The sequence below is a fragment of the Chlorocebus sabaeus genome, chromosome 20 (genome assembly GCF_047675955.1).
Source record: "Chlorocebus sabaeus isolate Y175 chromosome 20, mChlSab1.0.hap1, whole genome shotgun sequence".
Taxonomy (NCBI): Eukaryota; Metazoa; Chordata; class Mammalia; order Primates; family Cercopithecidae; genus Chlorocebus; species Chlorocebus sabaeus.
The window spans coordinates 62,225,445-62,250,436 of record NC_132923.1 but is presented as its reverse complement, the minus strand read 5'-3'; the positions used below and the strand labels follow the sequence as shown (position 1 = coordinate 62,250,436).

General features: G+C 37.1%; 1 protein-coding gene across 4 annotated transcripts in view; it reads right to left on the bottom strand.

The window, feature by feature from the left end:
- The window catches only part of ERICH3 (glutamate rich 3), a 113,424-nt gene that overhangs the window by 41,569 nt on the left and 46,863 nt on the right, over window positions 1–24,992 (bottom strand). For all 4 annotated transcript variants that reach the window (XM_007978286.3, XM_038001778.2, XM_038001781.2 and 1 more), the window contains 3 exons: window positions 19,495–19,675; window positions 9,055–9,241; window positions 3,073–3,374 (listed from right to left, as the gene is read on the bottom strand). In XM_007978286.3, the coding sequence (XP_007976477.3) occupies window positions 3,073–3,374; window positions 9,055–9,241; window positions 19,495–19,675 (670 nt within the window). The remainder of the gene's footprint in view (window positions 1–3,072; window positions 3,375–9,054; window positions 9,242–19,494; window positions 19,676–24,992) is intronic.

Genomic DNA, 24,992 nt, shown 5'->3' with positions numbered 1-24,992 from the left:
ATACACATGTAAGTATATACAAGCATACCTATACTCCTGAATGTATACCTATATATGTTCAATATACAGGTATACCTCAGGGATATTGCAGGTTGAGTTCCAGGTCATTGCAAAAAAGATAGTCACATAAACTTTTTGGTTTCCCAGTGCATCCAAAATTATGTTCCTACTATGCTACAGTCTATTGAGTATACAACAGCATTATATCTAAAAAAATGTGTACACCTTAACTAAAATAACTTTATTGATAAAAGATGCTAACAATCATCTGAGCCTTAGCTGGTCATTGTCTTTTTGCTGGTGGAGGTTATTCCCTTGATGTTAATGGTTCCTGACTGATCGGGGTGGTGGTTGTTGAAGGCTGGGGTGGCTGTGGAAATTTCTTAAAATAAGACAACAATAAAGTTTGCCACATCTATTGACTCTTGCTTTCATGAATATTTATCTGTAGCATGAAATGTTGTTTAATAGCATTTACTCACAGTAAACCCTCCTTCAAAATTGGGCTCCATCCTCTCAAATCCTGCCACTCCTTTATCAACTAATACATTTTATACATATTCTAAATTCTTTGTTGTCATTTCAACAATGTTCACAGCATCTTCAACAAGAGTAAATTTCATCTCAGGAAACTTCTTTCTCTGTTCATCCCTAAGAAGCAACTCCTTATCTATTCAAGTTTTATCATGAGATTGCAACAATTCAATCTCATCTTAGGCTCCACTTCTAATTCTCTTGCTATTTCTACCACATCTGCAATTACTCCCTCCACCAAAGTCTTGAGCTCCTCAAAGTCACCCATGAGGGCTAAAATCACCTTCTTTCAAACTCCTGTTCATGTTGACATTTTTACCTCCTTCCATGAATCATGAATGTTCTTAATGGCGTCTAGAATTGTGAATCCTTTCCAGAAAGGTTCCAACTGAATTTGCCCTGATCCATCAGAGGAATCACTATCTATGGCAGTTATAGCCTTATAAAATATATTCTTTAAAGAATAAGATCTGAAATTACTCCTTGATCCATAAGGATAATAACAGAATGGATGTTGTGCTAGCAGGCATGAAAACAACATTATCGCACTGCACATCTTCATCAAAGTTCTTGAGTCACCAGGTACATTGTCAATGAGTGGTAATATGTTGAAAGAAATCTTTTTCCCTGAGCAGTAGGTCTCAACAGTGGGCTGAAAATACTCCACAAACCATGCTGTAAGTAGATGTGCTGTCATCCAGGCTTTGTTTGTTTCATTTATAGAGCAGAAGCAGATAAAATTTAGCATAGTGTTTAAGGGCCCTAGGACTTTTTGAATGCTAAATGAGCACTGGCTTCATCATGAACTCACCAGCTGCACTGGCTGCTAAAAGAAGAGTCAGCCTATCCTTTGAAGCTTTGAAGTCAGGTGTTGACTTCTCCTCTCTAGCTATGAAAGTCCTAGATGGCATATTTTTCAATGTAAGGCTGTTTCACCTACACTGAAGACCTACTGTTTAATGTAGCTACATTTATAAATGATCTTAGCTAGTCTTCTGGATAAAATTGCAGCAGCTCCTACATCAGCACTTGCCACTTTACCTCACACTTTTATGCTATGGAGATGGCTTCTTTCTTTAACCCTCATGAACCAACCTCTGCTAGCTTCATACTTCTCTTCTGTAGCTTCTTCACCTCTCTCAGCCTTCATAGAATTGCAGAGAATTAGGGCCTTGCTCTGACTTAGTCTTTGGCTTATGAGAATGTTGTAGCTAGTTAGATCTTCTAACAAGACCACGAAAATTCTCTATATATCAGCAATAAGGATTTCTTTTTTATCATGCACATGTTCACTTGAAGTAGCACTCTTAACTTCCTTCAGGAACTTTACTTTTGTATTCACAACTTGGCTAACTGTTTGGCACAAGTAGCCTAGCTTTTAGCATATCTTGGCTTTTGATATGCCGTCCTCATTAAGCTTAATTGATTCTTTTGATTTAACGTGAAAGACATGAGACTTTTCCTTTCACTTGAACATCTAGAGTATATTGTATAGGGTTATTAATTAACCTAATTTCAATGCTGTTGTGTGTTAGGGAACAGAGAAGACCAAGGAGAGGGGAGAGACTGGAGAACAACTGGTCAGTGGAGCAGTCAGAACATTGATTAAGTTCACTTTCTTACAGGGTACAGCTCATGGCATCCCAAAACAATTGCAATGGTAACAACACAGATCACTGATCACAGATCACCATGACAGATATCATAATAATGAAAAAGTTAGAAATATTGACAAAATGTGACACAGAGATGAGGTGAGCACATGCTGTTGGACAAATGATGCTGATAGATTTTGATGCAGGGTTGCCACAAACTTTTAATTTATAAAACGTGCTGTATTTGCAAAGCTTGTGCAATAAAGCGAGCACAATAAAATGAGACATGCTTGCATACGTATGTGTGCATGTATATATATGAATGTTCATGTGTGCATGTGTGTGTGTGGCGGGGGTGTTGGGTGTATGTGTACGGAGAGAGGGAGACAGAGAAGCAGGGGAAGGCAGGAGAGAGGAAGAAGGAGAGAACAGAGAATAAAGAAGAAAGTGAAAAACAGCAGACAGATAGGTTCTACAACCCTAAGCCTATAGCCAACTGTTTTTGGTTATGGAATACTCTATCACCACATAATTATATTGGTTGTACCTACCTGGTGTCAAAGCAATTCATCAATTTCATGAAAAACAGTACATTCAAAAACTTTTAAAATAGGTAAAATTCTATTTGGCCAAAATGGTCTCTGCAGAAGTCAATAGAGTCTCTAACTCATATTGACATATACTCTTTTCTCCCTCTTCATCTCTGCAGCAAGAACCTTTAACCTTTCGGGGGTTAGGTCTGCCCTCCTCTAAGGTAGGTGACAAAGGATTCCACACAAAACAGCAGAGGAAGGAGGTCAGGGACACCCCACAGTAACAGAGCTGCCTGAAGTCCACAGCTGGGTAACATTTAATGGGTATTTTTGAAAATTTTGATAATCACACTTCAAAGACAAATGAAACAGCCGCAGCAACAAGAAAAGAAACTTGTGTTGTTGATTACCATATTTTAAAGTATTTTCCTGGTCGTCTTCCCAGACATCGTGTCCTGGTTTTCCTTTACTTGTCATTTCCTCCACAGCAGTTATAACTTCTTTGGGCCCTGTTTTTATTTCTTGAGCTGAAAATTTGGCTAAGACAGAGGATTGGTTCTCCTTGATCTCATTTCCTTTCGGTATCACATACTCCCTCTCTTGCCTCATTTTCCCCTCAGCCTTCTTCAGGTCCTCTCCTTTCTCAGTGCTCTTTTCTTTCCTAGATTTTGGCAAAGATGTTTTTTTGTCAAGGCCCATTGCAATAATGCACCTATGAAAAATATTAACAGGAAGTGTGTGTTAACCCTTATAGACAGCACAATGGAACCTCAAAGCTTTTGAAAGCACTTATCTCTTATACTAGTAAAAAAAGATACAAAAATATTTTGATTACAGTATACACTGATAAAAATAGACAATTAAAAAGCTAATTAAAAATAAACTATTTTTGATACTAAAATCTTGTAAACAAACACAACAAATTCTTAATAATGTTATCCACAATAATAAACAAAATAAAATAAAACATCAACCAAGAACTACAGTTTCAAACTAAAATCTGTGCCTTCAAGAATATTTTTGGTACTAAACAGTAACATGTATCATAGATACAGAAATATAGATGGGTATATAATTTTACATACATAAAAATATATTTCAAGTCTTTAAATGAGAATTATGTGATAATAGAACATGCAGATTTATAAACATAGAGAAGCTAATATAAAAATAGTCAGAAGCAGCAAGATGCCATTCAGTCTGATAACTTGTATTTTAACAGCACAACAACAGTAACAAAAGACTTACAAGATTGGCTCTAAATAAATATAATTGATTTTTTAAAGTAATATATACAGTCAAATATTGTTGCATCTTTTAGGTAAGTAACTCAGGAGTTTGTACACTCGTTTTCATAGAACTGTCATTATTGCTTTTAGAATGGCCTTTTGAAGTCTGTACGACAGCCTTTTGGTGATTTTTACTAGTAATAAGTTCTTATTCCTCAAAAATGGCAATAATTTATAGAGGTTATGAAGTCATTCCAAGTCAAATCTGGTGAACCATGCAGATAATCTGAAGGCATTATGACATTCAAACTTTTAAATCCATTATAACAAAAGTAATGTGAATAAATTGTCTTCTAAAGCTTTTTTTATATCTAAGTTGATATTAAAATAAGAATTTCAATGATAATAATATATACATTAATAAAAATGATGATTATGATAATGATAAGATTATTGAGCACTCGCTGTGCCAAGCTCTTTTCTGGGTACTCTGTATCCATTATCTTAAGGAATTCATTATCTCATAGACCAATAAATTAAGAACTATCATTACCACTTTACAAATGAGAAAACTGAGGCTTAAAAGGCTCTAGCAGTTCAAGGTCACCCAGTACGTGGGTGATGGAGCTGGATTCTAGCTCAAGACTGCTAGGCTCCATCACGACATACTGAAGCACAACCATATTGGTCTATTACAGGTGTAGGCCTCCAGTTCCTAGTTATGATATAACTAGGAGAGATGACTAGTTACACAGACAAATGTCACACTCTCTCAGCTGACACTAATACAATCTGGAGAAGTTTCTGGCAAGACCTGGATAAAATTCATGATCTGAAAAAGGTATCTGGTAGTTATCAGTCTCTTCATTTTCTTTCTCTAGAACTACTCACATGCCCCTCTCTCCATGTGACACAACTATCAGAGAACTGAATTTATAGTGGGTAGGTGAAAGGGATCAGCAAGCAGTCAAGACTTGCTGGTCCCAGAAGAATAGGAATAATTTGTAAAATCTGAAAAATGCCTCAACCTGAACAAATCCAATGGCAATTTCTAAAACTGAAGATTTCACGAAATTTCAGCTGTCTGTAGTATAGAAATAGCAAAGGAATTGATCTTAATACATTTTTTCCAACAAGCAAATATGAGAACTGAGTTATATCACTTAACTTTTCAATATCTCCCCATAAAATAAAGCTAAAAGGATTTGCACTCAAAGTAACTATCAGGTTGTAAAAAATGAGATAACGAGATTATACTTATCTCACCCATATTAAGCACGATAAATATTTCTTGACTATAATGATGATGTGCTTAGCACATTGCTTTCCTTGGAATAAAGGTGTCATGAATCTTCACAGTATATGATTACTAGCATTGCCTTCTGTTCAAGCTGTTCTTCCCTTATCAATTGCAACACCAAATCCATTGATTTGGAGCCTCTGATATGCTGTTACTTTTAGTTTATGTTGTGGCTGCGTAAAGGCTTTGATGCCTCCCTACTGCATGCACAGACTTTTTATTGCCCATCTGCTGAAGGGAATTGGACAAACAAAGTGAGCAACATCTGCTCTCCTCGTCACTGACTACCTATTTGACTTCTGAATATAATTTGAGGTGTTGATTATGATTACTAAAGCTCAAAGCCGTCTGCATTCTACATGGTTAGGCATTTCTTCCCATGTTTCATGCTAGCAATTGAAAATTACTATGCCTCTTCAAACAGTTCCTATAATTGAGAGATGAGGACAGTTGTGGAACCTCACACTTTGGAAGTGACCACTGCTCAGCTTTTCTTGTTTTCTGAGGACCTTAAACAGGTAATTCCTAATCATTTTAGAAATATAATTTTCTGTTATTTTATTGTACTATGTCCTCCTTTTTCTCATCATAAATGTTTCAGGGACTGGCATTTTTAAAATAAATTAAAATTAATTTCATTTTGAATATATTGGAGGAATTAGTGTGCATTGCTTAATATAACTAAAAGTATCATTATGGGTGTGACAAAAAAACCAAAGTTACAGAAGATAGTAAGTGCTATCAGTCTCCTTTGGGGTAGTTCTCAACTCTCCATGGAGTTCTGCAGTGTCATGGTCTCTAGAATAACCAGAAAAGTCTCAAGTGAGGAAGAGGACAAACAAGCAAGGCTCTAACACTCACTCACCTAACCCTGTCCCATTTAAACCACTGACTCAACTTTCACCTGACCTGCAACAGGGAGACAGCCAATGACAATGTACTGTTCTATTTTGGGCATTCACAGATTTCATTGGAAAAATGGTTATGAAGTTAACAAAACAATTGAAAACCAGTCTTCTGTAAGAACCATGCATTTCGGTTGAGAGTCATAGGCCTTATTCTTTAATATTACAACCATTTTGATGTTATTATTTGAAAAGGTTGAAGAAAGAATCTAGAGGGGACCAAGTGTTGAAATCATAGAAAGAATTATACAGAGGCTAGTGAGTGTGGAATGAGAGTAAACGCTGTCAGTCAGATTTTGGTACTGAACTTCCATAGAAAGTGCTCAGGGTTAATAATTTACAGCTTGGATTTATACCACAACTCCAAAAGAATGTAATATATTTGCACATAGATGATTGCAGATTTTTATTAGCTTTCCTGGGAATTAAACAGAACTGTGTTAAATGACCTGCCCCCAAATAAGGAGATAGCATATCTGAGTTGGAATAGGAAGGCAGCTCATGTGGTCCCTAAGTACAGGTGGGCACTGATACTATCTTGCCCTAGGCCATTCAATCTTCCATTCTCTGGATGATTCTTTCACGCTCTTCTCTCTCTGGAAACACCCAACCCCTCTTCTCTCAGCCTTATCCTCAGCTGATAAATTTATGTATTGTTTAAGAAATAGAAACAATCAGCAGAGAGCTTCCAGTTGTTCCCAGCACATCTATTAATAGCAACTTACATCTCTATCTTGTATGCCTTCTTTCTTTCTTCCTGTTACCATACAAGAATGTTTCTCCTCTTCTTAAGGCTTATACCCCTACTTGAGCCCTACATCTCATCTTCTCCAGTCTACCCAAGTATTTAGCTCCAGAAATTTCCACCTTTATGTCATACTTCACGTTTCTTCTTCTCTAAGGTATTCAATAATCCTTTGTATCAGCATATAAACATATTATAGTATCTCCCATCTTAAAAAATAAAGAGCCTTCCTTGAACCCCTACGTTCTTCCTCCTGGCTACCACCTAATTACCATTCTTTATAGCAAAATTATTTTTAAACCTTCTCTATAGTCTCTGGCCTTAGTTCTTCTCCAACTATTTTTTAAATCCACTCCAAGAAAGCTTATACCCCAATTGCTGCACTGTAACTTGTGCCATGATCACCAGTAGCCAACACACTACCAAATCAATGTCCAATCTTGAGTCTTCATTTTACTTCACCTATCCACACATTCAACTCCATTAATCATGCCCTTATTCTTTAACCATTTTCTTTATTTCCAAGATACTACTCTCTCTAGGTTCTCTTTCTACTCACTGCCTTCCCTTCTTAGGCCGGTTCCTCTTTACCTCCCTCATCTTTTAAATAGAGTGACACTCATTACTCAGACATCTTCTCTATGTTCAATTCTTAAGCAATCTTATAAATTTCATCTGTATAAAAACCAGTCTCAGATTTGCATCTCCAGCCTGGACCTCTCACCTCACCCTGGATTCGTATATTCAACTGCCTACTCAGCATCTCTACTTGCTTATCTCATATATGTCTCAGACTCAATGTGTCCTCAACCAAAACTGCTTCATTCCACCCCAAAAACCTGCTTCTTCCACAGTCTCATCTTACATACATGTTAACTGGACTTCTTTCCAGTTATTCAAGACAAAAAAAATTGAAACATCTTTGACTCTGCTCTTTATCTCATTTCCTGCATTCAATTCATCAGTAAGCTCTACCTTTAAAATTACTTCTAACTCATTCCACCATTATCTCTTCTCTGGATTAAAGCAGTTTCTGCTATTTTCCCCACACTCCCTTGTTTATTTTTCCCATAAGAGTTACTATTAGATCATGATAAGTCATTGCTCAAAACCCACCTTAGAAGATTCCCATCCTTCTCAGATAAAAGTTAATGTCCTTGCAATGACTCTAGGACTCTACATGGCTTGCCCTCATGGTCTCTCTGACCTCATCTCCAATTTCATGGTTCTATTCCTTTTGCTCTGGTCAAGCTACCTTAGACACACCAAACGTGTACCTGCTTCATGCCTTCTGTATATGCTTTTCCTCTATCTCAAAAGCTATTTCAAGAAAGCAACTTTTTTTTCCTGGTTTCTGCTCAAAAGACATCTCATCAGAGAGGCCCTTCCTAACCATCCTACATAAAATAACACACTCCTCATGACTCTTGTCTCCCATCACTCCACGTATCTCCCTTACCCTGTTTTGTGTTCATCATGCTGACCATCTCACATATATTAACTTCTTCGTTGGTATGTTATCAGCTTTTCCTCCATTAGAATAAGTTCCATGGAGACAAGTACTTTAGTTGATTCACTCTTGTGTTCTAGCTTGGCATCTAGCCAATACTTTTAGAAAATATGAAAGCTTATAAGGAAGACTCCTAATTTCAAACAGAATGTTCAATATGAAAGCTGGTAACAGTCAAAACTGACCTTTTATCATGCATTTTGTTATGCCCAAGATTGAAACTAAGGGAGATGATGAAAACTGGGTCAGACAGTAATGCAGGCAAACCTAACCTCTAATAGGCATAACTGAAAATGTCCAGTCAAGTAAGTCAGATGCTTGGCACACACTTTAAGGCTCAGCCTAAAACCAGTTACTAAGATGAATGAGGAAAAACAGCCAAACAAACAAACAAACAAAAAATCTCTCTCCTTCCCTTCAGAAACAGTTCTTAAAGTGAGAAGAAAGGAGAGATAGAAAGTGAAATAATTTAAAATGTACTAGCTTTTATCTTCATCATATAACACCTCTGTAAGTCTGATTTCCATCTTAAAATTTCAAATTCAGCACACCATGTTACAATAAATAACCCTGAACTTAGATATTTCAGGCTCATCTATACTGAATTTTTTTTAACTATTGTGAAGAGAAATGCATTAGTAAAAGCATTCAAAGAAAAATGTAGCAAAACTTGCGCTCTACCAAAGGACATTTGTTTCCGTACTTGTAGCAAGGAGATGATCTCTCAACACACACAAACCCAAAGTAGCCTCGTTTGCCTCCGAGCCTGGAACTTTTTCGATGCTTATATTCACAACAGGAGCTTAACCTGTTCACCTGCATCCCATTCAGGAAAAAGGTGAGACTGAAGGGGAAACCATGATGCCTTTTGGAAATAAACTGAAAGGTCTCTGGAATTAAAATAGAAATACATTAGTGAAAGCAGCTGACTTTGGACTAACATCTGTTAAATCATGTTTTTCTATTAGATAAATAACAATATTATGATCTAGATCGGGGTGTCCAATCTTTTGGCTTCCCTGGTCCACACTGGAAGAAGAAGAATTGTCTTGGGTCACATATAAAATACACTAACACAAACAATAGCTGATGAGCAAAACGAAACAAAACAAAACAAAACAAAACAAAATGTTCTTGTATAAATCTCATAAAGTTTTAAGAAAGTTTTCAAATTTGTGTAGGGCCACATTCAAAGCCATTCTGTGGCCCGTGGGCCATGGATTGGACAAGCTTGATCTAGATCATCTTTTAATTTGAGGACAATTTTCAATGATAAAATTGCATTTGATAACTTTTATTTGTAATAAATACTCCAAGTTTTTATAAAAACTCTTTGATTTTTAATAAAATAATAATACCTAAAGTTATATGAGCACATACTATGGCCAGGCATTATGCCTTATTATCTTGTTATTTTTCAATCACGTGAAGTGGGAATTTTTCTATCACTAGATTCTAGGTCAAGAAATTAAGGCTTAGAAGAGTTCAATAACTTACTCAAGATCTTTTTTTTTTGAGACGGAGTCTTGCTCTGTAGCCCGAGCTGGACTGCAGTGGCCGGATCTCAGCTCACTGCAAGCTCCGCCTCCCGGGTTTACGCCATTCTCCTGCCTCAGCCTCCCGAGTAGCTGGGACTACAGGCGCCCGCCACCTCGCCCGGCTAGTTTTTTGTATTTTTAGTAGAGACGGGGTTTCACCGTGTTAGCCAGGATGGTCTCGATCTCCTGACCTCGTGATCCGCCCGTCTCGGCCTCCCAAAGTGCTGGGATTACAGGCTTGAGCCACCGCGCCCGGCCCTCAAGATCTTACAGCGAGTTGGAGAGTTAGAGTTTGAATCCAAACATCTCTGTAGATTCCATGCCTCTATCTTGCTATGCCATTTATTAACAAAGCAGTTAATAAGAGAAGCCTACTGTGAACTCATTAATGCCTTTTAAAATGCTTTTATTTTTAGTTGTGACTTTAAATATTTGAATACAAACATGAATGAAGCAGTTATTTCATCTCCAAGCTATACTGAATTCTGTTTTGATTTGAGAACACTTTGTTTTCCCCACCCACCCAAAAGTTCCACCAATAAATTTAGAACCACTGCCTAAAATTAATAGTTTTTAATAATTCCAAGTCTTTATAATGCTCTTTGCAAAGCCCCCACCCTGCCCCGCTATCCCCACAGACATCCTAAACCCTAAGTCTGGGAAACTTTATTCTCTACAGAGTGACTCAAAATCCTGTGCCTCATGAATATTTCTTATGTCACTTCCTAAAAAAGAAAAAGAAAAAAGAGCCTCTCTGGACCCTTCCACATCTGCCGATAATAAAGTTGACAATTTTCACCTCTCTACTATGTACACATTTCCTATTGTTGCACTTACTACAATAGATTAAGATGTAGCTATACCAGTGGTTTTCAAATGTTAATGGTGTATCAGCATCACCTAGAGGGCTTATTGAAATACAGATTGCTGGGCTTTATCTCTGTTTCTGATACGTCAGGTCTGTGGTAAGAACCAAGAATTTGCATTTCTAACAAGTTTCCAGGTGATGCTGATGCTATTGGTCTAGGGACTGGCTTCTAAGAACCCTCCCTAATCTAGATGTTTGCTGCTTTACATGTTTGTGAAATCCATAAGAGCTGAAATTGATGCATCTTTTTTCTCCAAGTCCCAGGACAATGGCATAGAAGGCTCCCCCAAAATAATGAGCGAATTATTATTTTAATCTATTTTTAAGTTATTTAGAACCACTGTGTATACCACATTGTTCCCTTAAAAAAAAAAAAAAGTTACATTACATGCAACTCATTCTAAAGAACAGACATATTAAAAAGGTAATTCAGTCATTTATACCTTAGTATTTCTGATGTAAAATTAAACAAATTTGGAAAGAGAAAGTTGACAAAGTTTAGAGTCTGGGAAAACTAGGATACAATATCTTTAAAAATCCTTCTGTCTTAATGATGAATGGATTCCTCAGGTGTTGAAAGCGAGTTTGATTGTTTTTGTTATAGAAGCTTGATTCTACACTCATGTAATATAAAGCATTCTGCTGCAGTGTCATACCCCACAACGTCCTGCGTTCCCAGTTCAGGAAGAGAGTGCAGTTAAGGAAATGTTGAGAATGGGCTCAGGAAATCAGGCCCTAAAAGTGACTGCCCTTCCATCTGATGCTCATGTAGCTGGAGAGCATAACCAGATACTACTCCATTTTGTTTTTTCATTGTTTTTCAGACTTCTAGAACAATTGACACCCTTTGGCTTTACTCCTTTGTTACTTATTTTTGTATTTTAAATAAAGTGACACCTCCCCATCCTGACTTGATGATTTCTTCATGGAGCAGTGGAAAGAATATAGTCTAGAAATTAGAAGGTTTTGGTCCAAGGCACAGGTTAGCGTATCTTGGTAGGTCATTTAACTTTGTTGTCTTTCAGAATTCTCACCCATAAAATAGAGATGGGGGTGGGTAGAATGCACTCGTCTATCTACCACACAATCTTAAAGATTTTAGAATGCAAAATATTAGAAAGCATTATATATGATTATAATTACAATATTTGTACAGTTAATTATTTATTGTTCACTGACAGTTGGTAGCACTGTTTTAGGTACTAAAGAGAAACAAAAATAGAGAAAAATATCAAATGTGGTCTCTTCACTGAAAAAGATATCAATAAACAATTAATCTGGATTGCAGTCACCAAATCCTCTCTTCTTTAAAATTTTATCTCTGGAGATGAACCAAAGGCTTAAAACAAAGTGAGAAGCATGCATTTATGAAAAATTACTGAACTTTAGGTAATGGGAATCCATGCATTTTTTCCTGGGCTACTCTCATCCCCAACATCTAACTACTACCTTATCACAGCAGTTCTAGTAGGGTAGGCCAGGCCACAAATAACCAGCCGTTTCACTGTCAGTGGGGGCTAACTTGATTGGAGAGCAAGAAAAGCCCTTGGCCCATGGCATGACCAGGAATAAGCAGGAATCTCAGAGGCAAACTAACAGGGAAGGTCAGAGGTCCCATGGGCCTGTGACTGTAGTTTTGGGGGTTTTTTGTTTGTTTGTTTGGTTCGTTGGTTGGTTTGGTTTGGTTTTTGTTTTTTTGAGAAGAATTCTTGTTCTGTTGTCCAGGCTGGAGTGCAGTGACACAATCTCAGCTCACTGCAACCTCTGCCTTCTGGGTTCAAGCTATTCTCGTGCCTCAGCCTCCTGAGTAGCTGGGATTACAGGCACACACCACCACGCCCAGCTATATATATATATAAATATATATATATATATATATATTTTTTTTTTTGTATTTTTTAGTAGAGACAGGGTTTCGCCATGCTGGCCAGACTGGTCTCAAATGTCTAACCTTAGGTGGTCTGCCCACCTTGGCCTCCCAAAGTGCTGGGGTTACAGGCATGAGCCACTTAAACCCAGCCATGACTATAGTTCTACTAAGGGCAAGCAACAGGCCAGTGGACAAGTCAAAATTTAAAAGGAAGACAGAAGCAATACGGCAGTCACAGAAGCATTTGATAAGCTCCCTATATATCCCTGGCTAACTGGAAGTGGCATGGATCAGAGAGGGCTCAACCTTTTCATACATCTCTAGTCTACCAGTAGCTTTCCCTTAGGCATAGAAGAAACATAAGAGAATCTGGTGGAAAATAAAAGTTGGAACAGACTTGAAAATTGCCCAAAGTTTAGATGTACCCCTGAACCCACTATAGTCAGCTGAATTGTGTGCTCCAAAAATTCATGACCACCCGGAACCTCAGAATGTGATCTTGTTTGGACATAGGGTCTTTAAAGATATAATTAGTGAAGGATCGAGATGAGATCATCCTGGATTTAACTTTGGCCCTTAATTCAATGATTGATGTCCTTATAAAAAGAGGTGAGGACACACACAGACGTACAAGAATACCATGTGAACACAGAGGCAGAGATTGAAGTGATGGAACCACAGGGTGAGGAAAGCCAGTTGACAGAGTTAAGAAGAATGCTTCCTTGGGGTTTTTCAAGGAATGTATCCTTGCCAACACCTTTATTTTGGACTTTTGGCCTAGAAACCTATGAGAGAATGAATTCTTGATGTTTTCAGATATACTTTTGGAGACATTAGCCCTGAGCTATAAAACACAGAGACTACCCCAAGAGTCCAGACTAAAAAATAGCTATATAATATGTTTTAATCTGAGCAAAACATGGCTGGCTCTGCACCAGAATGACAAAGGCAAAATTTCACAGATTTAATTTTGGTAACTTACTAAAAAAAAAAACAACAACAAAACTAAAAACATAAAAATAAAAACAAAAATTAAACAAAAAAAAGAAGGAAGAAACGGAAACAACAATAACCTCTGAGGAGAAAAGTCAGAATCCAGAATTCACAGGAGCTTTAATATACTGCCTAAAATGTTAGACCTAAAACCATAAAAACCCTAGAAGAACACCTAGGCAATACCATTCAGGTCATAGGCAAGGGCAAGGACTTCATGTCTAAAATACCAAAAGTGTGGGCAAAAACTGGACGCATTCCCTCTGAAAACTGACACAGGACAGGGATGCCCTCTCTCACCACTCCTATTCAATATAGTGTTGGAAGTTCTGGCCACGGCAATCAGGCAGGAGAAAGAAATAAAGGGTATTCAACTAGGAAAAGAGGAAGTCAAATTGTCCTTATTTGCAGATGACATGACTGTATATTTAGAAAATCCCATCATCTCAGCCCAAAATCTCCTTAAGCTGATAAGTAACTTCAGCAAAGTCTCAGGAAACAAAATCAATGTGCAAAAATCACAAGCATTCCTATACACCAATAACAGACAGAGAGCCAAATCATGAGTGAACTTCCATTCACAATAGCTTCAAAGAGAATAAAATACCTAGGAATCCAACTTACAAGGTATGTGAAGGACCTCTTCAAGGAGAGCTACACATCACTGCTCAACGAAATAAAAGAGGACACAAACAAATGGACGAACATTCCATGCTCATGGATAGGAAGAATCAATATCGTGAAAATGGCCATATTGCCCAAGGTAATTTATAGATTCAACGCCATCCTCATCAAGCTACCAATGACTTTCTTCACAGATTTGGAAAAATCTACTTTAAAGTTCATGTGGAACCAAAAAAGAGCCCACATTGCCAAGACAATCCTAAGCCAAAGGAACAAAGCTGGAGGCATCATGCTACCTGACTTCAAACTATACTACAAGGCTACAGCAACCAAAAGAGCATGGTACTGATACCAAAACAGAGACATAGACCAATGGAACAGAACAGAGCCCTCAGAAACAATTCCACACATCTACAACCATCTGATCTTTGACAAACCTAACAAAAACAAGAAATGAGGAAAGGATTCCCTATTTAATAAATGGTGCTGGGAAAACTGGCTAGCCATATGTAGAAAGCTGAAACTGGATCCCTTCCTTACATCTTATGCAAAAGTTATTTCAAGATGAATTAAAGACTTAAATGTTAGACCTAAAACCATAAAAACCCTAGAAGAAAACCTAGGCAATACCATTCAGGACATAGGTATGGGCAAGGACTTCATGACTAAAACACCAAAAGCAACGGCAACAAAAGCCAAAATTGACAAATGGGATCTAATTAAACGAAAGAGCTTCTGCACAGCAAAAGAAACTGCCATCAGAGTGAACAGGCAACCTACAGAATGGGAGAAAATTTTTGCAATCTACCCATCTGACAAAGGGCTAATATCCAGAATCTACAAAGAACTTAAACAAATTTATAAGAAAAAAATCAACCCCATCAAAATGTGGGCAAAGAATAGGAACAGACACGTCTCAAAAGAAGACATCTATGCAGCCAACAGACACATGAAAACATGCTCATCATCACTGGTCATCAGAGAAATGCAATTCAAAACCACAATGAGATACCATCTCACACCAGTTAGAATGGCAATCACTAAAAATTCAGGAAACAACAGGTGCTGGAGAGGATGTGGAGAAATAGGAACACTTTTACACCATTGGTGGGACTGTAAACTAGTTCAACCATTGTGGAAAACAGTGTGGTAATTCCTCAAGGATCAAGAACTAGAAATACCATTTGACCCAGCCATCCCATTACTGGGGATATACCCAAAGGATTATAAATCATGCTACTATAAAGACACATGCACACGTATGTTTATTGCAGCACTATTCACAATAGCAAAGACTTGGAATCAACCCAAATATCCATCAATGACAGACTGGATTAAGAAAATGTGGCATATATACACCATGGAATACTATGCAGCCATAAAAAGGATGAGTTTGTGTCCTTTGTAGGGACATGGAGGCAACTGGAAACCATCATTCTCAGCAAACTATTGCAAGAACAGAAAACCAAACACCGCATGTTCTCACTTATAGGTGGGAAATGAACAATGAGATCACTTGGACACAGGAAGGGGAACATCACACACCGGGGCCTATTGTGGGGAGGGGGGAGGAGGGAGGAATAGCATTAGGAGATATACCTAATGTAAATGATGAGTTAATGGGTGCAGCACACCAGCATGGCACATGTATACATATGTAACAAACCTGCACGTTGTGCACATGTACCCTAGAACTTAAAGTATAATAAAAAATTAAGAAAATAAATAAAGTAAAAATAATACAAAAATTAAAAAATATATATACCACCTAAATATGGAGTTTTTAACAAGCAATCCAAAGACATGTTTTTGAAAACGGAAAAATGTGACCTATACTTAGATATAAAAGCAATCAAAACCACAGCCAGGAATCTAATCAAGACCAACATGTATCTACACAAAAACTTGTGTGTTTATGTTCATAGTCCCAAACTAGTATCAGTACAAATGTCCTCTAACTGGGGAATAAATTTTTTAAAATATGGTATATCCATATAATGGAATATACTTAGCAATACAAAGAGAGAGCCACTACTGATACTATAAATATGCATGACTCTCAAAAGCATTATGCTAAGTGAGAGCAAAAAGACAAAATACTACCCATGGTATGATTGTGTTTATAGGAAATGTCCAGAAAAGAAAATCTGTGCAGTCAGAAAGCAGATCAGTGTCTTCCTGGGGCTGACTCTGAGACAGGGACCAACTGTCAAAGAGAACAAGGGAACATCCTGAAGTGCTGGAGATGTCCCACACCTAGTTTGTGATAATGGCTGCACAACTCTGTATAATTCCAAAAAGAAATTGAATTATACACTTATAATGAATACATTTTATGGTATTTAATTTACACCTCAATAAAGCTATTCTTTAAAACTGAAAGAAAAAGTCAATGAATAAAAGAAAAACGAGAAACAGAGCTGAGTGTGGTGGCCAAAGCCTGTAATCCCAATGCTTTGTGAGGGCAAGGCAGGGGCATTGCTGGAGTCCAGGAGTTTGAGACCAGACTGGGCAACATAGCAAGACCCTATCTCTATAAAAAAATTTTAAAAATTAGATGGGCATGGCTGATATAGGAAGATCACTTTACCCCAGGAGTTCAAGGCTATAGTGAGCTATGATTGTGCCACTGCACTCTAGTCTGGGTGAGAGAGAGAGAGAGACTGTCTCTCAAAAAAGAAAAAATTAAAAACAGTTAATGTAAGTCAAAGCACAATGAACTGCTTCAGTTTTGAGTGTTGACTGAAAGCTATTGGGATAAAACAGAGAAGTCAGTGAGAAAGCTGCATAGCCTTAATCTGAGTCCTAAAAGATGAGTAAGATTTGAATTTGAAAAGGAGAAAAGAGAAAGTATTATAGACAAAGGAAATAGCACAAGCAAAGGCAAAATAAAAGTGTGGATGGGATAGTGAAGCAGCTGTATTTGTCAGAGCATAATGAGGAATGCACAGATAGATGCAACAGGATCCGTTTATGGAAATACAAGAAAATGGGGCAGAAAAGGAAGGGATTCTAAGAAAGCCAGAAAAAAAAAAATGTTAGTTTTTTTTTTGCACTTAAAATGAACCCAAGAAGCCATGGTTTGTGTTGTCTGAAAAGATAAACATGGCAAATAAAAATGCCTGTGAAGAAACTGTACTCTACAAGTAGCAGAAAATATTCAGTAACTTCATAGGTGTATATAATAAACAATCAGTTTGTGGATTGAAGTCTGAAATCAAATCTCAAGACATCATGAATTACTTGGGAATAAAGGATGCACTTGCCACATTTCTAAATAATTGATTTTATTGATACTTCAAATAAAAAGGCAAGATGAATTAACAAAAGTCAATTTTTAATGAGTTTACTGTTCCAAGCACAATGTTAAATGCTCCCTCTCCAACTTTTGTTAACGGAAGTCTTTTAAAACCCTATTCACATTTTACTGAATCATGCACAGCTTTGATTTGTAGAAAGGGCAGATTCTTTTCAGTCCAGCTAAATTGCTAAGATTGCTGAACCACAAGTCAACTCTGAGCCACCCAACTTTTCAATTTTGAACAATTACTTTCCTGGCAATCAAGGGCAAGCTGAGACAAAATTATTGCATGGACAAGATTCAATTATTTAAGTCCCCATTCCATCCTATTATTCAAGACTGTCCAATGCCATAACAAAACGTCCCAGCATCAATATGTATGCAAAATAACACTGAGCCAAGTAACACCCTTTCTCCCATAACCTTTGGTTTTTCACTCTCGTCACAGAGTGTACATCATCTACCAGAGAATCATTTAGCTAAGCCGCATTCCTTTTTAATTTGTATCTACCATGTTTTCCAGCAAATAGATGTTATATATGCATTTTGTTGAATAAAGTATGATATAAAGTCCAGGACAGTTTTTCATCATGTTAATTCCGACTTTACAGCTAATTTCAGCATTCTCCTAAATTAACAGCTGAAAGTTATACTTTTTTAAAAAAAAGTGTATGCATCTATGCTACTATCATTAGGGATTTCATACCACTCATATCATGAAAATGTAGGAAACTCCATGCTACTCAGAATAGCTCACTGGGGCTGCCTGGAACTGACCAAGGGCCTTGCACCTAGCCAGGGGCTCGAGATTTTCTCTCAACTCTGGTCAGAGTGTTACCTTGGGGAGCCACTCCACCTCTGGAATCATCTCATTTTCCTCATCTACAAAATGAAAGGAATGAACTCTGGAATGCTACAGCAAAATAAACAAGGTAAATTGCATTCCCACCAAATATATAAAATTAAAATGGAAAAAAAACTGTTTCTAACATCATTGAGCATCATATTATGTTTCACTTGAAGTTAAAACTACCATTTAAGTGTTTACCATTTTTGTGATGGAAAGTTTTCCATATGTAATTCCTCAATATGAATTTATAGTCTCTCTTTAAGGACATGAATTTTATGTTAAGTGATAGTCACTGTCTTCAATTAATGAGGGAAATCAGAAAGACTAAAAGTAAAAATTCCATGTTTGCCCCTAATTTTCCCCTTAACTCCTACCAAGATTATCCAAATATAAATATTTCTTTTAATTGGTAAAAATGCTATTACTTTTTGGACCCAGTTTCTTAAGCAAAGAAGTAATAATATAACCCTGTAAACACTATTTCTTTTCACTGCTGCTCCCTTGAACTAAATATTGAAGAAAAACCATTACAGTATAATTTGTGAAAACCTATGTTGCATATAAAAATTATCCCATGCTGACAAACGTGGACTTATGATCAAATGAAAGCAAAAATGTACTGAAAAGCTATTTAGCCAAATTCTCCACCAAGTTATTTAGGTGTGACTCACCCTGCAGTTTATTGGATTTGTGATTTTATCTCAACATACTTCTAAAGAACAAATTGCCAATCTGGTATTTTTCTCTTAGAATAATGTATGGTATAATTCACTATGGCAAGCCAAATAGTTAACTTGTAATTTGGGGGACAGCTTATTCGTGCAACATTTTAATGATCATATATCTCCATCCCAAAATTAATCTGTTACCAGGTTAAATCACTCCAAATCCTTTCTTCCACAATCTGCGAGAGTAATTGCTGCTTCAGTTTCAATCATAGAGCAGTAAATCTAGATTTACTTTTAGGCAGCTGGTTTATAAGTCCCTGGATATGCATAATTTCATAAAGTGATTGAAGTCATTTTGATATTATATCAACAGCAGCTTATCTATAGCACCAACTCCAAGCAATTAAAAAACATTCACATTTTATGTGTACCTTTTTCAAGTAGTTTGCCTTTGTAGACACAAAGGTTTTCCCCACCACAGTGCTGTTGATAAACTTTAATTTCATCCCGGAAGTCAGGATTATCAGAAGATAGGTGCACATTTTTCCCCAAATAGATCATTGTAATAGCTGCATTACTATGCAAGGATGTTTTATGAATCCTTCTTGAATCCTGAAATAAACAAAAAAATGAGGCTTATTAACAAATTACTTTCTAATCAGAGTTCTTACCTGACATTGTAATATGAAGAATAAAGAAGGTTATTTTTAAATACCTACCAACAAAATCTAAATAAAGTGTCAATTTACAAATGCACAAAAAGTCAAACCCATTGCAAACTAAATCCTCCTAAATAACTATAACATATATGTTTTGGCTTTGTATTTTTAATGTAAATACTGGGGATTTGGATAGAGTTTGTCATTTTTTACTTTAAGTGCAAGTATGTGGGGAGGTGTGTGGGGTTGTGTTTGTTATATATAGTAAAAATTTCAAAGACACCAAGAAGAAACTTTTGGCTCTTTTAGCTGGTTCTCCAATAAAAATCCAAACAAATGAACTAAATAAATATTAGTAACATTATTTTGTTCCAATTTGTACTGACTTAGAGATTTAGCAATAGTTTTTGTAATTGGCTGCTTTATCTTTACAACTAAGCACTGACAACATATCCTTCCCCGGGCTTATTCCATCTGAGAGGGAGAGGCACATGTGTGATTTCTTCTACGGTCATTCTGAAGATCAGGGGTCATCAATAATTTGTGCTTGGGACTATCCAGTTTCACAGGGGCATTCAGTTAATTGAAAACCCAATATCAATATTGTTTATAGTATCAAAACAATCTACCCAACAAAGTCTCTAAAATTACTACATAAACTTATTTGATATCCTGTGGCATTGCCCAATTTAAATTATTTATAAAATATGTAGCAAATGTGTATGCCAGAAAATCAATGTCCTTGGCATTGACTCCTAATTAATTGTTTGAAATATTTTCATCATAGTGAATGGGCACATTGTTTGCCTAACCTCTATGACGAAGAGGAAGAAGGAGAGGCAGAAAAAAGGAAAGGAAGAAGAGGCAGAGAAATAAGAAAGGCTGAGAGAGTTGAAAGACTTTAAGGGGGCCTAGTAAGAAAATCCTAGCCCTCTAGAATTGTACACAGGCCAGCCTTTCCTTCTCATCTACTTCACTTTTCTAAAAATCAATTTTAAGCTAGACAAAAAATGTGCAGAGACCAACTTTAAGTGGATCCAAGGCAGTAATTTGAGTTGATTCCATCAAATTATAGATGCATGAGAAGCATAAATTTTCTAAAGAATAACAAAGTTGCAACAAACATTTTTGAAGGAACTACTAAAATATTTCTATCCCTAAACTCATCCTCTTCCACTTCAGATATTTTTTTTCCATTTCATTCTATTTCTCTGAAGCAAAAACCAGAGGAAAGAAATCTGATGGAATGAAATTCTGCTAGCAACGGTCTGAAAGTATAAATGAGGGAGAAAGTCCAAGATTTAAAAATTCAAGCAAATTTTCTTGCCTGTTGGAAGGAAGAGCTCTCAAATAAAGAGATAATCAACAGACATATTACAGGGGCATCAAGAGCCATGAAAGTAAATCAGCAAACTGGATAATTTCTTGCAGATTAAAAACATCTCCCTGAATCACAGTTGAAGCAAAGGGATGATGGCAGGTCTGGCTCCTACTTGGACAATCATAATCCCATGTTTCCTCTTGCCTGGGCAACTGTGGAGCTGTGACAAACCTGTGTGCAGCCCACTGCACAATCAGCAGACCTCAGGCAAATCCAGCTCCAAGCTGCGCCTAGCACCTTAATGAAGTGACTGATTAAATAAAAGCATCCCCCTTTTGTTAAGTAATACTTTCTGAAGCAGCATGGATTTAGAGGTAGCCCTGTGAGTTTGTAGGAGATAAGCACTATATAAATACAAGGTAATAGTGGGATTAGAGTCAGGGAAAGACCTGTGTCCTATGTATGAAATGAGAAACTGGAAGGAAAAACTTTTAAAGAGAAGAATACAGGAAAAGGCAGACCCTTATCCTTTTCATTTCCTCTTATTCATATTTCTTTCCACTAAAGCTTATTTCTGATAGTAACATCTCTTTTCTCTTGGGTCTCATTATTTCATTCTCTTTTTAAAAAATATCCCCTAATTACTGCCACCAAGTAAATTTTTCTGAGTTCTAACACAAGGCCCAAGTGACAGCTTGTGATTCAATATATGCACTAGGAAACAAACAGTAGTTTCTTTCAATTGACTGAATTGCCTCTATACTTACCATCTTGCAAAGATATAATGACCAGAGACAGATGAAACTTTAAAAGGTTTCTTGGCCCTTTCTGCTATCCTCAAGTAAGTATCAAAACCTTTCACGAAAATTCAGTTTCGTTTGAAGAACAGGAGCAAGGCCTCAGGCCCCTGCATAACTAAAGCTCATCTTTCTGACTTCCTTCACCAGTTGCTTATGACTTTCCTTCTCATTTCTTTCCAGATTTCTCAGGCAAGTACAACTGAGCTGATAAATAAACAGCAAGTCCATTGAGTGGTTAACCCACTAGCCATTATATATTTGCAACATTTAGCATTCAATTGATATACTAAGTTTTCACTGAAATCTCTTTTATCCACGCCCACACAAACAGTATAGGTGTCAAAGGGCCTGTTCTTGTTCATAGTGTCGGGCAGTAACTCCTCTCCATCTGCTTCACAAAGCCCTGGTGAATTCTGGACACCAAGTAGGGTGACCATGAAATTTATTATCCAAACTTAGACACACAGGGAAAGAAGTGTTATTAATAATTAGGAAATGGGGAGAAAAGGGCAGAATTTTGAACTCTTCCAGGAAAACTGAGAAGTATGGTCACCCTACGAATTAGTCTCCCCACTTCTAGTCTGATATCCCTCAAAATCTCCATCCTGTTGGAAATCAGAAGGATCTATTGTTATTAAATAGATCATGTGACTCTCCTGCTTAAAGCCCTCCAGTGATTCCCATTATCCATGGGATAAGTTCCAACATTCCCCAGACAACATAAAATGTGTTATATTTTCTAACACCTATGATCTCCCAGTGATTGCAATTTCTCATGCTACATTTAAATGTCTGGCAACTGAACAGATTGTAGTGGCCCAAAGACTATCAACTACTTTTAATCTCCAGGCCTCTATAATTGTATGAGTCACATGATATTGGAACTATTTCCTTGTATTATCTCTCTCTCAGTAGATAAGGATGACGTCCTACTGATATCATGCCCCCAGTAACTTGCCAGTGCTGACGCTTAGTAAGGACCGAATTAACATTGATCCAACTGGACACAGACATGGAACAATTAGGCATTCCATATTCTGTCCTTTCCATATTCTGATAAAGCTACAGTAGGTGGATTCCACCCTAAATAGGAAGCTTGGTACATTTATAGGAACTCAATAGTTACCAGAACAAGAAAACTGACTCACAGTGTCTTGTTAAACCAAACACCAACTTTGGTAACTATTCCTTGATAAAGATTGATACAAAACCAGACTGAACATAAAGAGTGGCAATCCCCATGTTGATGCTGGTGGCCCTAGACAGAGAAAATCTGACACAAGCCAGAGGAAGAGTGTTCATATCCCAAAGACTTAGGGAGCAGCTGGTTGTATGAAAACCTCACAGCACTGCATTATGTATGTTCTTCTCTTTCTCTTCTCTTTCTCGCTGGTTTTGCCTCCCACTTTGCTTTTAGTGTGGTTTCTCTTTTCATTTTCTTCTGGGCCATTTTTCTTACTACTGTGTAAACCTTACCTCATGCTTATTCCTAACATGCCCAGAAACACCTCATCCCTTACAGAGGCATCAGAGCTCTAGATTTTTCAGGATCTACCTCACCTATTCCTTCCTTCCCACAGAAATCATAATAAGGGTTCCTGCTCACATTTCCTTCCCCACTCCCTCTGCTTCCTAATCTACTCTGGTGCTTCCTTGTGTGGCTCTGCATGGTGTAGTGTAAGGGTTATTATTAATATTATTGAAGATGGGGTCTCGCTATGTTGCCTGGGCTGGAGTGTAGTGGTGCAATCATAGTGGTGCAATCACTACAGTATTAAACTCCTGGGCCCAAGCCAACCTCCTGCCTCAGCCTCCTGAGTAGCTAAGATTACAGGTGTTAGAGATGGGGTCTTGCTATGTTGGCCAGTCTGGTATCAAACTCCTGACCTCAAGCGATCCTCTTGCCTCAGCCTTTCAAGTCACTAGGGTTACAGATGTGAGCCACTGCACCTAGCCTTGTGATGGTTAATTTTACCTATTAATTTAGCTAGACTCCAATGCCCAGATTGGCAAACATTATTCTGGATGGATCCCTGACCAATGCACGTGGTGTGTCCCCTCCTCTTGGGAACTGTGAGTAACAATCTATCTTTTTGATGGCAATTGTCTCTTAATCTGTAAGTCTCACCAAACCTGAATAATTTTTAAAAACCCACATTTTAAAATAGCCATACAGAACGATATACCTACTTTCATTAAGAAAGGGTCAACTAGTGAAGGTTTCAAGCAGCAGAGGAGCATGTTGAGAGTTTTTCCATAAAGTTTAATTTAGCACCATTATGTAGAATCTAATAAAAACGAGATGAATTTTGCTCATTCTTTTTTTCCCTTCCTGCCTTTCAATCTCAGTTCCCTGGTTCTATCTGCTAACTTCCTACTGATCATTCAAAGCCCATTTCAAATGCCACCTTCTCTATGAGGCATTCTCTAATCTCCTCAGTCAGAACTAATATTTCTTTCCTCTGTGTTTCTACTGTGTTTTATTTATATCATAATTATAGTACTCATCACAATAAAATCATGCTTTATATATCTGTCTCTCTTGCTAGACTGCAATCTTTCTGAGAGAAAGAGTTTAGTCTTACTCATCTTGGTAACCTCAGGACCTAGTATATCATTTGCCATTATCAATAAAAACTGGACTGAGCTATGTTCTCATTTAGAGGCAGGACAAGTATATAGATGACTGCAATAGTTCCATTAAGAGATTAGTTACCAAGTCCCTGAACTAGAGATGTAGCAGTAAGTATGAAAAAGGATTGTCAGAGACATGAGCCACTGTTCAGGTGGCATCTAAAGTTGTGCCATCCAGGACAGCAGTCATTTCCCCCATTTGGATGCTGGGCATTTGAAAGGTAGCTCATTTGCTGTAAGTATAAAATATTCACTGAATATCAAACACATAGTATAAGAAAACATACCATACTTAATTAAATTTTTTTCATATTGATTACACATGGAAATGATATTTTAGATATACTTGATTAAATAAAATAATTAAAATCTTAAAATTTATTTCTTGTTTCTCTTTATCTTTTTAAATTGACTATTAGAAAATTTTAGAATTGCATACGTGGCTTGTCTTCTATTTCTATTGGACATCTCTGATCTAGAGAACTTAACAACTAGCTGGATGTGCAATGCACAAG